The following is a 17,284-nucleotide window of genomic DNA, read 5'->3' on the forward strand; positions in this document are numbered from 1 at the left end:
TACATAGTTAAATAAAATTATAAGTAATTATAAGTAACAAAAAATTTCTTATAAAAGTAATTATACCCTACATGATTACTGTTGGACTTTCTGTCTTGAACATAAATTCTAATGCATTACCTCTGGGGTCTCAGCAGGACACACCATTCCCCACAACGTATTATGCAACTGTCTTGGTTTTGCTAGCTTGCCATCTCTACCAATGGGAGAATTTAAACGACGCAGGTGAGAAAGAGTAGATGCAAAAGTTAGGCGGTTTAATACCTAGAAAACAATAGCAAATCTTTAAAGTTTGGGCATTTCGGTTACTCACACTATCACGTTTTTGGCAAATACTAGAATCAGGCAAAGTCATATTTTTACATATAATCCACTCAGTGTCCAACTGTCCGCATCCCTCCCTCCTTTCTCCATCCTGCCCTGGATAATCTTATTCACCCCTGTAACTTAACTGACCCTTACAGCAGCAATGGCAAATATATGACATACAGTTCTAACATACCACATAAATGTTTTGTTTACGGTCTATCTCCAACCACTAGGATGTTAGTTCCACAAGGGTGGGGAATTTTTATTTGTTTGTTTTGTTCTCTGTTGTATCCCTGTACCTAGAACAGTACACTTGGCATACATTAGGCACTCAGTAAGTCTTATACGCTACCAACTCACATTCCTTTGATCACAGCAGACATCACTAATCCATCCGAGAACTTTTCCCAGGCTGAGGCCTCTGAATCCAACACAGAGATTCAACACTTACAGAACACTAAGCAAGGTAATACTTGTAAGTAAGATAATATTTAGAGGGATATAAAGCAAGCAACACAAGCTCAATGTACCTAATAACAAAATCACCACATTCCCCAGCCCTACAACAACCCATCCTCCTTCTTCTTCCTAAGTCTCCTGTCATTGTTAATGGCATCACCCTTCCCTTTATCTCCCAATCTAGAAATCTCAAGATATTTTTGTCTCTGACTTCCTCCTTTCACATATAATAAACAATAAACATATCCTGTCAACTCTATTTTCAAACTTTCTCAAGAAACCATTCCCAATGTCACAGCAATAAACCAGCCCCTTACCTCTTACCTATACTATTGCCATCAGCTCATAAGTTCCTGTAATGTCCTCTCCAATCTACTCTCCTCAGTTACCAGAATTATTAAAACACAGATATAGATAAGTTCACATCACTCACTGAATTAAAAAATATTAAACAGTTCCCCACCAACTAGAGCAGCATGACTCTGAAGCTCTTCTCAATGAAGCCCCAGATGACCTTCCCCTACCAGCAGTCTCCAGAACTCCTGTACTCCATTCACATTGCCAAACACCCTCTCACCTCCACAACTCTGACCACGCTACTGCCACAGAATGGAATGTACTACCCCATTCTGCTCTGTCTGGTGAAATGTTACCACTTCCATAGAAGACATACGACCCACCTCCAGGAAGAACTGTTCTCTTCTCTCTACTCTGTGGAGTTTTCCATCATTCAACTAATCAGTCACAAAGTCTTACAAAACTTACTTCGTAAATATTTCTCAAATTTGACTCCACTCTCCACCTCTACAAAACTGCTCTAGTGCAGGCCCTAATTATTTCTCACTAAGGCTGTTGCAACAATCTTTCTGCCACCAACTCTGCCCTTCTCAAATCTTTCTCCACACTGCCAATTACTGTGAATCTACCTAAAAAGCAAAAATGAACATGTCACTCCCCTCTATGAGGTGTTCCAGCTCTCCACTCCAACCCCATCTTCCTAACTCTCCCGCTTCGATTTGAAAACCCAAGAATGCTCTAGCTCCTTCCACATACACATGCTCTTTTCTCCCTGTCCCTTTGTTCAGGATATTAAGTTTTCTCCAGTTTTCCTGTGAGCTACTGGTTCTACCCTCCTCCAAGACTTGGGCTATTTCCCAACAACCCTTCAAGAATCAGCTCAACTGTCACCTCCTAAAGAAAACACTTCTTTTCATCCTTTCAGCCAGTGCTAAATGCCTTTCTCCAGCATTCCCACAGAGCAGGTGTGCACAGCTCTCATTTAATACTCACTGTATCATGTTGTAATATCTGTTTACATCTATGAGTATAGACTGTGAACTACTGAAGATCAAGGATCATGTTTTATTCATTTCTGTATCTCCAATGTGTGACAGAGTGCCTGGCACATCTTAAGTCCCAGTACACACACTGAACTGAATTGGCAGGATGGCGTTTATCATAATTCAGCTCAAGGCAGAATGAGCTGTACATGGACGAATGTTTCCTCTAATAGATGGTAAGCTCGAGGGCTGGAAGAGCGTCTCATTCAACTCTGTGAACCCAGCATCACAAACACCAAGTAGACTCAACAAATCCTTACTAAACTAAAAGGAACTAGAAATTTAACTGGACTCTAAGCATCCTTCCAGAATTTCTTAAGGCATCTAGGTTTCTAGGAATCAGGAGCTTAAAGTTGGTGTCTGAATGCCAAATTAATAAGGTGATGCTGGTATAGGCTAGTTTAAAAAAAAAAAAAAAAAGAGGGGGAGATCCCCTCCATAAAGCTAGACATATACACTATAAATTTTCAATCTTATAAGAAAATACAAAAAATAAATAAAAAATACCTAGTGAAACATTTTTGTAAAAGGTTTCCCCCATTACTCCTCCTGAGAGTAGCTATTGCAATCACTGTACATAACAACAGCCCAACATAGAGAAATCACTGTTAGAAGTATTACATTTTGCAAAAAAGGAAGCAGATGCCTATTTATTCTCTGGGTATCAGCTTCTAATACAGAGCTTTTAAGACAGAAAAACTGGGACTTCCTTGGTGGCACAGTGGTTGGGAGTCCACCTGCCAATGCAGAGGGCATGGGTTCAATCCCTGGTCCGGGAGGATCCCACATGCCACGGAGCAACTAAGCCTGTGCACCACAACTACTAAGCCTGCGCTCTAGAGCTTGTGAGCCACAACTACTGAGCCTGCGTGCCACAACTACTGAAGCCTACGCACCTAGAGCCTGTGCTCCGCAACAAGAGAAGCCAATGCAACGAGAAGCCCACGCGCCGCACAAAGAGTAGCCCCCGCTCACAGCAACTAAAGAGAAAAGCCCGTGCACAGCAACGAAAACCCAATGTAGCCAAAAATAAATAAATTAATTAATTAATTAATTAAAGAATATTTAAGGCATTTAAAAAAACCAAAAATTTCACAAACATGGACTGTTTCACCTCCCAAGAAGCTACTCGAATTCATTAAATATCTTGATGCAAGTCAAACCTTTTAAATCTCTTAGTAATGCTAACAGCTAATTTAAGAAAAATTTCACTTTCATAATTCAAAAGTCCCCAAGTACTTTTATATCTGACCAAGAAAAAAAAAAAGGCAAAACAATTTACATTCAGTGAATGAAAGATTCTATTAGTCCCATAACATTTTCTTATCAAACCTGTAGTCACAGTTAACATCCTTACCTGAGATACTCCAGCTCTGGCTTGATGAGCTTTCTTTTGGTCACCCCAGTTCCCAGTAGCTAAAGAATATTTTAGGCCATCAGATATAATCCTTGTTTTAATTGCCAACTCCAAGTTAAAATCCTTTCCTCGATCAATGAACTTCTGGGCATAGATCCGTACTTCTTTAAGCAAATTCTTAAACATTCTGCCCAATAAAATGTTTTAAACATGTAAAGGTCCACAATATGCATCCTTAACAAGGACAATATTGCCCACAAGGGGGCGAAAAGTGGTTGAGGTAGAGGGAGGGAAGTGTTATTACTTTTTATATAAAAAGCAAAGACGTACATATGGTACATAAACATATACAAGCAAAGCAAATAGAGAAAAATAGTCAAAAGAGGCCCCTTAGTGGGGCAATAACAAAACGAGGTTGAAAAACACTAATATACAACATAATAAATAACAGAACACGTACAAAACATTGCTAATATTATTTCTGTATTAAATTACCTACATTATTTTTACAAATAAGTTTTTCTCATTATAGAAGTATTATATGTTCATTATAGAAAATACGAAAAATATAAAAACATATCAAGAATAAGATAAAAATCACATATAACCCCAATACTGAGACAACCACTGCTAATATCTTGATAGACTTCCTTCCAGCTTTTGTTTTTATAAACTGCAAAGCAGAACTAATAAAAATTCCAGTATCAGCACTTAGAAAATCAAGGCAATAATTCAGCTTTCTCAAATGCTTTGTAAAGGTAGAGAAAACGTAAACAAGTTATAAATTTCCTCACAATCTTGTAATTCTCAAATTTGAAGTATCAATAGAACTAAACTGGGCAAGTGGCAAAGAATGTAGCTAACTTCATGTGTACCCAATATGGATGCCAAGATAGTTTAGCATCTCAAGTGCAATAACCAATCTAAAGTGAAATCTCTCTACTTTTAACAATATCATTCTGTAATTCCTTACCCTCTAAATAAGAATGCAAGTAGTGGTCCAGCAAGGTCCAATCTTTTGTTTCCATAATGATCTCTGTCATCTAATTCTCTTCTACCCAAAGCTGCTAGCAGCAACCTATGAACCATGTACCTTTAAAAAAAGAAAAGAAAGAAGTAAAAAAGAAAGGACATGGTTTGGGATTTTTTTTAAACTTATACATTAAAAACATCAATTTTGACATTTTTAGCTTTAAGAAAAATTTTATCTCAACCACAGCTTGGCAAAGAACTTAAAACAATGAAATTTGACATACCCCAAGAAATAAGCTTTCTTGGTCTCACAAAAATCACTGACACCAACATGAGGGAGCATTTCTTTCTGTAATACTTCCTTTGCATATTTAATCCTTTTCTCTTTGGTGACACCAGGCTTTGCCCCTCTTGAACCAATGAAATTTAGTGCGACATTCTGTTCTTGGATGACAAAAGCTTCATCGAGAGAAGGTTTAACCTAGCAGTTAATTTAAATAAAAATTATTTTCAAATTCATATCTTTACTTTAAAATAAGGCAACTGTCACTTAATTTATGTTAAATATCCCTATGAACCTAACTGAATATGGAAATATTTTTAGCAATTCAAGGAATCACAAAATCTTAGAACTTGAAGACACCTTAGAGATCTAGAGACCTCTGAAAAAAATCCACTCATCAGCACAATTATACTTTCCAGAAAAATACAAATAATTCCATTATAACAGAGCACAGTGAGTCTTGGGGATGTTTTGTTCTTTACATTTTAATGAACAGTAGCTTTAAAAAGTTCCTTTCAAATATCTAAAATCAATTTAGAGAAGTTTAACACTCAAATTAAAATTTACTAAGTCTCAAATGAATAAATGTGTCATACTGTTTTCAGCCTTGGTTTAAAAGGTTATCTTTTAAGTATCTAAATACTTATTACCTTTAAGTTTAAAAAAAAAAAAGCATATGACTATTGCCAAAAATCTAACCAGAATCCATTTTTGTCATGTAACCATATCAATAAATACTCTAATAACTAAAATATACTCCACCTTCTTTGTGACCGATGTTTAGCCTGTATTTTACCTTATTTCTCTGTAGTCTTAAAGACTCTGGATGATTCAGGACAACTTTAAGAATATCAACTACTCCTTAGCCAAGGATCATCAATGGAAAAGATTGATAAGGAAATGCATATTTCTCTAGACTCAACAATCCTTCCCACAAAAATAATAACTTTACAGTGGCGGAACCTAACATACCGCACTGTGAAATTAACATTACCAATAATGGGACACAATAAAATCATGTGACTCCTGATGTGATGCCCTAGAAAGCACACAATATGATCTCTGTATCTGTCCTGCCAGAAAATGCATAAATTGAATCTAATCATGAGGAAATATCAGAAAAACCCAAATTGAAGGATATTCTACAAAATAAATGGCCTATCCTATCCAAAAACTTCAGTGTCATGAAACACTAAGGAAAAAGACAAGGGAAGATTAAAAGAGACTAAAGAGACATAAAAACAACATGTAATACATTATCCTAGATTGGATTTTGAACCAGGAAAAAAAAGAAATGCCATTAGGACATGATCAGGACCACTGACATAAACCTAAATAAGATCTCCAAGTTAACAGTATGTACTGCACTGAAATACCAATTTTAAAAATTGTAATACTATGATTATGTGAGTAAATATCCTGATTCTTAGGAAATATACACTGAAGTATTTAGGAGTAAAAGGGCATGATGCCTAAAACTTACTCTCAAATGATCCCGAAAAAAACAATGTGTATATATAGATAAAGAGAATCCTAAAGCAAATGCAGCAAAGGTAACAACTGCTGAAAATAGGTGTAGAGTATACAGGAGCTGTTTGCAACTTCTCTGTAAGTTTGAAATGATTTCAAAATAAAAAGTTGTTTAAAAAAAAGAAGGTATCAACTACATTTTCCCTTTTTACTACACTGCATCAGACTAGTATCCTTTTACGATTTTCCTTACTACTCTTTCTTCTTGCTGCTGTCAATGAACTCTGACTGTCTCTAGTTTTCATGTCGATTTTACAGAGAATTGTCAAGAAAGAAGCCAAATGGACATATATACACTACCAAATGTAAAACAGAGAGCTAGTGGGAAGCAGCCACATACCACAGAGAAATCAGCTCGTTGCTTCGTGATCACCTAGAGGGGTGGGATAGGGAGGGTCGGAGGGAGGGAGATGCAAGAGGGAAGAGATATGGGGATGTATGTATATGTATAACTGATTCACTTTGTTACAAAGCAGAAACTAACACACCATTGTAAAGCAATTATACTCCAATAAAGGTGTTAAAAAAAAAAGGTAAAACAGAAAATTAATTCACTAAATTCTGGTATTTATATGCCTTTAAAAAACAAAATAAGAAAGAAGCCAAGGCAGGGCTAAAGGCTTTCACTACACAGTAAACAGCATGGGGTTTGCAACAGCTAAACTGATCTTCAGAGCAGCTTTCTACTATGTTTTTGGATTAGCAACAGTAACTTTAAACCTCTTGAAAAATACTATGAATACATTTTGCTTGCACATTACCATTTCCATCATCTCTGGATCTTCAAAATCATAAATAATATGCTCTAAAATATCTCTGTCAGACACAAAACCTAATGCTCTGAACACAATAATGATGGGAACTTCCTGCTTGATATATGGTAGGGTTGCCACAATGCGCTGACCAATAGCACTCTTTTTTGCACCCTAGAAAAATAAAAAATCATTAGAATATGAGAATACAGACGTTATAGCCATATATAAACATCAAAAGAACCATTTTACATACATGTTCATTGTAGGTGTTTCAAAAGAGGCATGCCTTTCATATTCTAAGGAACATCCTATGGCTGCTTTTCAAAAACCACTGCAAGAGGTTTACTTATTTGATGGATAGACTGGTCATCTGAACCTGAGAGGACTTCCATTCTCTACTCTCTGTCTGCCAGGATCCTCTAGAACTGCCCCAGACTGTATTTGGAAATGACCTTTGGCTGCAGGTATGAACACAGACCCCCCCTCGTCCTTTCCCCCAACCAAAACAATTAAAAATTTTGGAAGAAAGAAATAGATGAGGGGAAAATAAGAGAGAATATAGCTAGACAAATGTGGAAAAAAGCTAAGCACAGAATGAAAAATAAATACTAACTCAGAGTTGGTCTGTGACATATCTCCAAATATGAATAACATTTCAAAATCAACAAACAGCCTCTCTCACATAAGATTCTCTTCCAATTTCTCCCTCTTTAATTGCAACACAGAAGTGAAATAAAAGTTACTACACTGGCATACAAACACCTGGTTTCTCAATTTTAATCAAATTTCTTTCCTTCAATATCAAAGTCTATCTTCTCTTGGCTTCATAACCCTACATTATCATGGTCCATCTAATAAGTTTCTGTTGTCTTCCTCCTCCTACTTCAGGCCTCCTTCCTTAGAAACCTTAACCTATCTCACGGATGTTCAGTAACAACTTTACATAAAGGACAGGTGAATCTTCATCTTGACCTTTTTCCTGTACTCTCAACCCTCCCATCCCAACTGCCATTTGGCTGTTTCAACTTAGTTTTCAATTATTCCATTTGTTTCATCATAGACCTTTTTCAGAATACACAAAACATTAAAAAAGAATGCCTACACCATGCACCACGCCCCCTCCAAACCTTTTGTCTAAAAATGAACTCACTAGGTTCTTTCTAAAAATCAATTCTTGGACGTTCTCTATTTTATCTAGAACCTCAGGAGAGAAAGATAGAATTTTTTTTTTTTCGCGGCTGCCCACATGCTGCTGATACTTATAATCACAATGTTGGCAGCTCAGGCAGACTAGTCATCTTTTTGGGTGCACACACTTTAGGAGCCTAATAAATACACGAAATTCAGTGGCTGAGAATCCTAATTTCACTCCATTGCCAGCAAGCCTCAAGGCCCAAGGCAAGTAATCTCTAAAGTTGGAAAGGTGAGGGAAGGTTTCAGATTGTTTTAAAATAGCTACTGTGGGCACTAATGGACATGACAATGAAGCCCTTGGCAATGATTACACAAAGCCTGGTGGATACAAGGAGTTGTGAGATACCAACTGTCCCATACTTAGCCAGGGTTGACTACAAAGCACTCCGAAAGCACACAGAGTATGGGAATGGGCAGTTGGCTACATCTTTTAGCCACAACGTCCAAGTCGACAGAATCACTATGAACAACTGTTTGTGAATTAAAAAAAATTAAAAAGACTACACAGAGGGAGTTCCCTGGTGCTACAGTGGTTAGGACTCAACACTTTCACTGCCGAGGCCTGGTTTCAATCCCTGGTCGTGGAACTAAGATCCCGCAAGCCGAGTGGCAAGGTCAAAACAAAAAAACGAACAAAAAACCTACACAGGAATATACATGTATACTGAATTTCAACAAAATAAAGACCATACACCTGGATTGTTCACTTCATTCCCTTTAAAATATTATCCTTTTAATTTTATTTCCCATGATTATAAGACAAAGACCTTGTGTTTTTGCTCAGTGATTTTCAACTCTGGCTTCACATTAGAGTACTCTGGGGAATTAAAAACAACAGCAACATGGGCACCAACAGCAATTTAGGCCCGATTCCTAAACTGATTAAATGAAAATTCTGGAAAGAACCAAAGAATCTTAACTGATTCATCCTCATATCAAACTTATCAGTAAATCTAGATGATTTTCCTTTCTTTTGCCCTTCATAATCCAGGCCAATGCTTATCAACAAAGAATGCACATCACAATCACCTGGGGATCTTTTCCAAACACTTGTACTTGGGCCCCATTCTACCCCCAATCACAAGTAAAAACCATTTTAATTCTTTAAAACACCTATTCCACACAGGATTTTAACTTCAGGCACTTAAACCTCTCTAATGTTCAAGTTCTTCTTTATAAAACTTATTAAAGTGACATTAGACTCTGCAGAACTGTTTATAACAGAGCACAAAACTGGAAACCTAAACATCCATCACAAGGGAAATGGCTCAATAAATTATGCTATATCTACGCATGGAATATCAACTTAGAAACAATGATCAACTGCTGATCTAAATCTGTTTTTAAAAGGTATCAGCAATGTTCAAACAGTGTGCATAGTATGCTCCCATTTGGTTTATTTTAATTTTTAAATTTATTTTTGGATGCATTGGATTTTCGTTGCTTCAAGTGGGCTTTCTCTAGTTGTGAGCGGGGGCTACTCTGTTGCGGTGCACGGGCTTCTCATTGCAGTGCCTTCTCTTGTGGCAGAGCACGGGCTCTAGGCATGCAGGGTTCAGTAGTTGCAGCATGCAGGCTCAGTAGTTGCGGCGCGTGGGCTCAGTAGTTGTGGCATATGGGCTTAATTGCTCTGCGGCATGTGGGATCTTCCCAGGCCAGGGATCGAACCCGTGTCCCCTGCACTGGCAGGCGAAATCTTAACCACTGTACAACCAGGAAAGCCCCCATTTGCATTTTTTAATTAAGACTATTTCTGGATGGATTCATGAGAAATTATCAAATCAGCTGCTTCTTAGAGAAGAGATCTGGGGGTCAAAGGAAGACTAATTTTTATAGTGTATGCTTTTTTGTACTTTTTTGAACTATTTAATGTGTATATGACTTATTTAAAAAAATTTTACAAATAAAAATGTACATGAAATTAAATAGTTAATTACAACAAATTTCCAGTATAGTTGCAAAGATTAAATCAAGCAATCTGAGTAACATAACTGGCACATAGCAAACAGTCAAGAAATGCTATTATTAGATTACATTATTGTAAGTAACAAACCTATGGTAGGTGGCTTCTAAGATGGTGCCTAATGATCCCTGCCTACTACTACTGCCTTGTGTAGTCCCCCCCTGAGTATAGACTAGATGTACTACTGACTTGTATCTAACAAAAAGAACATGGCAAAAATGATAGGATGTTGCTTCCAAGATTAAGGTGTAAAAGATGGTGATTTCCACCTTGCTCATATGCTCTACGGCTCTGCTCAATTACTCTCTCTGACAAGCAGGCTGCCATATTGTCAGGGGCTGTATGGAGGGGAGCCGTGCAGCAAGGAACTGGATCTTGCCAACAGCCATGCAAATAAGCCTTATGATGATGACTGCAGCCCAAGCACTTTGTTTGCAGCCCTGTGACCAGAGGACCCAGCTAATCCACATCCAGACACTGTGAGATGATAAATGTTGCTACTGGAGTGATTTATTACACAGTAGTAAGTAAATAATAAAATGCCTACCATACAACACTGATAATATGCTCCAGAAAAACTTTCTGACTAAACATGCAGCCTGGTAACTTACAAAACTAGACCAAAAGGAATAAACCCAAATAGCATATAATAGTCCATACCTGTCCTCCTCTTGCCAGCATGCTAACCCAGATAGTACTGGTGGGTCGAGAAGAATTCTCCAGACATGATCTACACTCTCCTGTGTAGGCATATTTAGAATCCTTTTTGGCAAACACATAGACTGTGTTTGTTGCCATTTTCTCTTGAGCAATCAGAACCTATATGGACAATAAAATTACAGCCATAAAACCAACAAGATCTTTGAATTAGAAAGAACAGTGAAAGCTACATCTTTATTTAGTCTGACTGTATAGGCTCACTGAAACATCAATTCTTGAACTTTACAAACTCCACTTTGCATAAACACTTCACCAAAACATATAAGCTCAAACTGACCAAATTTCTAGTGTATATTATTGGGTTGACCAACCCAATATATATAACTAAACAAGGTTTTGGTTTAATATAAATTCGGCTGTCACCTCCTGAATAATTCAACTGCTACTTCCAGATTATACAAAAGTTTACTTTTTGATTTCAACTTTCATGATTTAAATCTTAATCATCATTTGGTAATTAAAAAAAATAATGCTACTATACCTTTTCGGATCCATTAATAATGAAGTAGCCACCAGGATCCAAGGGGCATTCATTTAACTCACAAAGATCACGATCTGTTAAGCCATTCAATAGGCAGTAAGTTGAACGCAACATAATTGGAATTTTTCCTATAAAAGTTTTCTGATGCTGTGTCTGAAGTTGTTCTTCGCCTTCTTTAATGACTGTTTTTGTTATATCAACATAAAGTGGAGCAGAGTACCTTTGAAAATAAAAGTAGATCACAAGTGAATACTAAGGTGATTACTAAAACTCTCAACTGGCTAAAATTTTATTTTCTGAATCTTATTTCAATATCAGCTGCTGGAAAAGAAATATCTTTCTTACGTGAGATTTCTTAATCTGGCCTCATTTGGCATCATCGGTGATGGAGCACCATCTCTTTCCCAATGGGTAGGCTTGGAGAGGTAAATTTGTTCGAACTTCAGCAAGTATCTTGGCTAAAATGAAAACAAAAACAATGGAAAAGGGTAAATAATTTTTTCCATAAACGATTTAATGATTCCATTTTAATCAACATTAACATTTTGAGTAGAAACAGCTCTAGAAAATGCCAAAGTTAATCCACTTTACTAAAATGGTGACTCTCCCAGGGCAACATTCATACTCCACAAATGTCAAGTTTTATACTTCATCACTTTCTTAAGGTGGAAGACAAAAGGAGATTTAATGTATCACAAGTAAATAAAGACTAAGCTCTGAGTTCATATCAAACAACTGAAATGGATTTGCATTAATGATCTGTATAGCTGTTTCATGTGCCCTCTCCTTAGTTTAGGTCAGGTTAACAAAGTTATCAGAAAACAAAGAAAGATAAATTCATACAATTAGAAGTGTGTTCTAAACTAATCAACAGAAGATAGAAAAAAAGAAAACCTAACTCTTCAATTAAATGTACAGAAGACATCGGTACCAGCTATGGGGCAAGATAGATGCACTGATTTCGGACCCCTCCTTGTACACTGTCAAAGCCATTCTGACTCTGGACAATGATGGAGATAGATTTTTTGCCAAGTACTGTGATGACAGCTACCTCGGTGTCAAGGAGCAAAAGGCCTTTGAGAAGAACACTTTCAACAAGACCTGTCAGACTGACACTGAAACTGCCCTCTTGGGAGGCCTGACAGTGGTATGCAAAAGCAGTTATCGATCTCTATTTCTATACGATTGGCAGCTCATACGAAAATGAGATGATGCTCATGGCTATTCTGAACTGCCTCTTCTTCGACTCACTGAGCGAGATGCTGAGGAAAAATGTAGAAAAGTGAGCTCTGCTGAAGAACATGGAGGGGTTCTTCTTGGTTGTGGATGAAATCGTAGATTGAGGGGTGATCCTAGAGAGCAATCCCCAGCAAGTGGCACAGCGGGTGGCACTAAGGGGAGATGTCCCCCTTACAGAGAAGACTGAGTCTCAGGTGCTGCAGTCAGCCAAAGAACAGATCAGGTGGTCACTCCTTCGGTGAAGACCTCACTGTTCCTGGCTCCATACCCCCTCAAAAAATCCACATGTCTGCTGTGACTTCTCATCCAGTCCCCCAACTAATGCTCTCAGAGTCAGCTCGGGGATCCCAGGGATCCTTAGATCTCCATCCTGTCTGTGGCTGCCTCCCCCACAAACCCATATACGCTTCCCATTCCTTCGCACTCTTTTTTGCAGTTCCAGGACTAAAGCTCTCAACAGATTTTTGGACACAGGGCAGTGGAAGAACCCTCTTCCTTTCTCAACTGGATTATGCTCCCTTGCTTTCCTATCCCCCATATTTTCTCCCCCACTTCTGTGCCCTTTGGCTGCAGCTACACTTCAGATCAAAGCAGGAGAAAGAATGTGCTGAGTGTTTTCCTCCCTTTGTCTTTACCCTGCCTTCATCCCAACAGCCCATCAAGGGGAGGGAGAGCAAATTCTTTTCTACAGAATGAGTGGGGGTGGGGAGAGGCATATCAAGTCTCAGCCACAGCCCTACATGCTGACCTCAGTATTTTCTCCCATTCCTTCTTACTCTCCAGGACTCCAGCCTTGGAAAAAACCTTGGGAACAGCTCATAGGCAGGGGACAGAGTGGAGTAAGCAGTGATTTAAATTTTATTGGAGAGGGCCTATAACATTCTGTATTTCAGCCACAGCTGCATGTTTTACCCTGATCCTGGCTTACAGTTTCAAAACTGCTGTGGTCTGTGCGTACCCACTGTGGGAGCGTCCATCTTTTTGTCCGATACCTTAACTCTCCACCTTCACTACCTGTGGGATCTCTGCCTGGCTTGTCCTCTCTGTGCCCTGGAGCAAAGCCAGTCCCTGAACTAAAACTCCATTGTAGTCTTGGGAAGAAGAGTTTCTGCTCAGAACTGGAGACAGGGTGGAATTGATGACTTGGGCCTCTGGGATCTCTCAGTCCCCTTCTCCCCCTCTCTTGCATTTCATTCTTCTGTCTTGGGTCTGAGATATCTGCTTGACCCTGTCCTCTCTCTGCCTCAGCCTTACATCCAGGCAGTAGGTCTGGTCATCTGGTCACCTCCCCTCCCTAGGTCACTGAGAGAGGTGCCTCTCTTCAGAAAACTTTTGGGATTTGGATTTCCCCAGGAAGGCAGAGGATGGCACACCCACTGTTGGGTCTCATCTCTCCCCTTGACCCAAAACTTCCCACAAAAATGTCTCAAGAAACCCTCCTGAGACTTAGTGTTTTGCCCCACCTGCCAATTCTCCAAAACTGAAGTGGGGTGGATAACTGGGCATCCTTGGGGGGCATTTTTGTGTAAGGGATGTATAGAGTCAGGATGACAGCCACCTTCATACACTGCTCTGTGCAAAGAGGAATTTAAAAACACACAGAAAATCCTAATTACTATTCTACATAAAGGAATGAGAATTTCCAACCCTGGCTGACTTTAGCTCAGTCCATAGTTAAGAAAGAAAGAAAGGAAGAAAGGAGAAAGAAAAGTTTTCAATTAAATATCTATCTGCTACCCAATAAAACAAGATCCATGAGAACTTTCCAGAGCTAAATGGATAGTGGATTTCTCTCTAAATCAAATATCAGAAAAGGAAAAGATGGGACTAAGCAGACCACTAAAGGAAAATTATTAATACCCAAGTTTCCCAAACTGGAGTAGGTAAAGAGCAAAGAGAACTAGTGGTGATAATGAACCAAAAGGAATTCAGCCATCCAACTACTCATTTCCACTATTACCCTAATCTAGGACATTATTATCTGAAACTTCAGCTATTTCAAGATTTTAATCTGACTCCAGCCTCTTCCCACTCCAAGTAAACACCATTTCCAAAGTAACCTTTTAAAAATAATGCTTCATGTACATTCTTTGACAATCTTTCCACAATGCCCCATGACATCCAAAGCATGTGACAATCTGGTTCCATCTTATCTTCCACGAACACCTATTAAAAACAGATCAAACCAAAAACAATATACTGACTACTGTGGTCCCTCTATTGCAGCCATAAGCCAAAAACACAAAGTATTTTTGCTGAAATGATTAAATATCTTTTCCCTACTAAGACTAACGCCCTTCACAGTCAGCTTAAGTCCCTTCCATCTTTTCCACTAAGCTCTGATAGCCAAGCTTGAGAGAGCTCTTTGGTAGTACTTATTCTGGCACTATGAAGCTACTATGTTATATTGTTATCTCTCTTGTTTTGAAAAGACCATGAAGAGAAAACGCCGTAAGTATAGGAAAAGCATTTTACACCCATTTTTCCAACACAGTGCCAGAAGAGCCAATTATTTTTGTTCTTAACAGCAAAAGTCTGTGCAGCACCTCCAACCAGAATGAGAATAATACATTAGCCCTTACGAGATAAGCTACAGAAAAGAGGGACTGAACTGGCAGGAAATAATAATCTCTCCCTCTGTCTAATTCTACTTCTTCTCTACCTCATTTTTTTTTTAGCTTTCCCTGTCCCTCAAGGCCCATCATGCTGCCTCTCTACTCAGAAACTAAGGACATAGGAGTTCCCTGGTGGCCTAGTGGTTAGGATTCTGGGCTTTCACTGCCGTGGTTCAGGTTCAATCCCTGGTCAGGGAACTGAGGTCCCGCAAGCCAGGCAGCGCGGCCAATAAATAAATAAATAATTTAAAAAAAAAAAAAAAACTAGGGACAGTCATTTTTTGGACTACACAGTTATTTACAATCACTCATGTAAAACTAGATTCTAAAATGATAGCCTTGCTATGATTTAACAATGCTGAAAACATGCATATGTGTAAAAAAAAGACTACAATGAACTTAGAAAAGTTAAAAGAGCTAATATATTTGGGTGCTTTTCCCTTATTATCTCTTACATTGATATAATAATGTATTTCATGCAACAAATAATCAAGGGAAAAAGGTCCTTCACCTATTTTTCTTTTGATTCCTTACTCTGTGAAAGAAAAAAGTGGGATTTTCTGAGGCAACACGACTATTTCTGGCTTGCTTCTCTTTGTAGTTCATCATACCTCTGAGTTTCCTCTTCCTGGCTATTAAACACATACTATCTGAAAAAGAATTAGGGTTCTGCATTACTTGCAAAAATGCATCTCTCCATTAGTAAGAATAAATCAGGAGCTGACTGAAACGTTATAAGTACACTAATAAAAACACCTCCTAACTTTTTCTTTTTTTAACCTTTAAGCCAGGTGACAGAAGGACTGAAATTTCAAATCAATACCCTTATTTATATTACTTTATTGAACCATCTTACCGGTTCTTCAACTTCTCCACTAGCATGCTGAGCTTCGGCTTGTAGGTCTATAGGTGGAGCATCTTCCACAATTCTTTGAACAGACATCTGAATAAACTCATCAAAAGAATCCAGCTGTTGTCTGACCAAGCCTTTCTCATCAAAATAGGAACTGGGAAAATATTTGAGTTCATAATCAGTTACACCTAGTGATGTTTTCTAGCATATTTCCCCATTTTCATTATCATCAAATTTGACAAATACTAATCATTAAATACCAACACTCTGCACTCATCACTACATAAAATACTATGAGGTGTCCAAAAAAGAGGTAAGATTAGGAACACTTTCTTTGTAGGACTTATTGTTAAGTTTGGGGAAATGAGACATACTTGTGGGTAAAATTATTAAAGCACAACATAAGAACTATAAGGAAGTCCTAATTTATAAATGTCCTTTATAGATAAATTTCATCCAACCTCTTGAAACATTTCTCAAAACTAATGAAATGCATAGTCAAACAGAAAAATAAATGACAACATGGACAAAGAGAATATTATGCTAAGTGAAAAAAGTCAGAGAAAAACAAATACTACATGATTTCACTCATATGTGGAATCTTAAAAAAAAAAAACCCAAACCAAAACCAACCGACAAACAAAAGATAACAAAAGCTCACAAACACAGAGAACAGATTAGTGGTTACCAGAAAGGAGGGGGTTAGTGTGTGTGGGTGAAATGGGTGAAAGGGGTCAAATGTATGGTGATGGATGGTAACTAGACTGTGGTGGTGTGATCCCTCTGTAGTGTACTCAGATGTTGCACTATAATGCTGTCCACCTAAAACTTATATAACAAAAAAAAGCATGGAAAAAAAGATAAAAATAAGAACTTTAATTTGAATAAGAGGGAAGAAAATGATATCAATGACTAAAATATAGCATGTGTAAGAACTTCGATTTTAGGTTAAAGATTATTCTACTTTGAATATGTTAAAGGTAAGATGGGACTAAGTCATTCAAGTGAAAATACTCAGCAAATGACTGATTAAAAATGGAGCAAGGGTGAGAGATCAAAGCTATTAGTATAGACACAGAAATCAAATACTGAAGCCCTAAAGAAGGACAGAGACTCGAAAAGAGTAGACACACCGTTTGCAAGAGGAATCTCTCCCCTCACCACCACACAGGAAAAGCTGCATAGCTGGACTTAGCTCCTTGCCCTCTCTGCCT

General features: G+C 38.0%; 1 protein-coding gene and 1 pseudogene across 2 annotated transcripts in view; one reads left to right on the forward strand and one right to left on the reverse strand.

Moving 5' to 3' along the window:
• The window catches only part of POLR2B (RNA polymerase II subunit B), a 46,155-nt gene that overhangs the window by 24,026 nt on the left and 4,845 nt on the right, over positions 1 to 17,284 (reverse strand). The window contains exons 3-11 of one of the 2 annotated variants that reach the window (XM_004268244.3): positions 16,074 to 16,224; positions 11,709 to 11,821; positions 11,364 to 11,583; positions 10,823 to 10,981; positions 7,012 to 7,176; positions 4,722 to 4,918; positions 4,439 to 4,558; positions 3,466 to 3,652; positions 121 to 264 (exon numbers count right to left, since the gene is read on the reverse strand). In XM_004268244.3, the coding sequence (XP_004268292.1) occupies positions 121 to 264; positions 3,466 to 3,652; positions 4,439 to 4,558; positions 4,722 to 4,918; positions 7,012 to 7,176; positions 10,823 to 10,981; positions 11,364 to 11,583; positions 11,709 to 11,821; positions 16,074 to 16,224 (1,456 nt within the window). The remainder of the gene's footprint in view (positions 1 to 120; positions 265 to 3,465; positions 3,653 to 4,438; positions 4,559 to 4,721; positions 4,919 to 7,011; positions 7,177 to 10,822; positions 10,982 to 11,363; positions 11,584 to 11,708; positions 11,822 to 16,073; positions 16,225 to 17,284) is intronic. The other variant, XM_012532490.3, reaches the window with a different exon arrangement.
• On the forward strand, positions 12,274 to 13,082 carry LOC101285514 (coatomer subunit zeta-1-like; annotated as a pseudogene).

This window comes from Orcinus orca, chromosome 4 (genome assembly GCF_937001465.1).
Source record: "Orcinus orca chromosome 4, mOrcOrc1.1, whole genome shotgun sequence".
NCBI lineage: Eukaryota > Metazoa > Chordata > Mammalia > Artiodactyla > Delphinidae > Orcinus > Orcinus orca.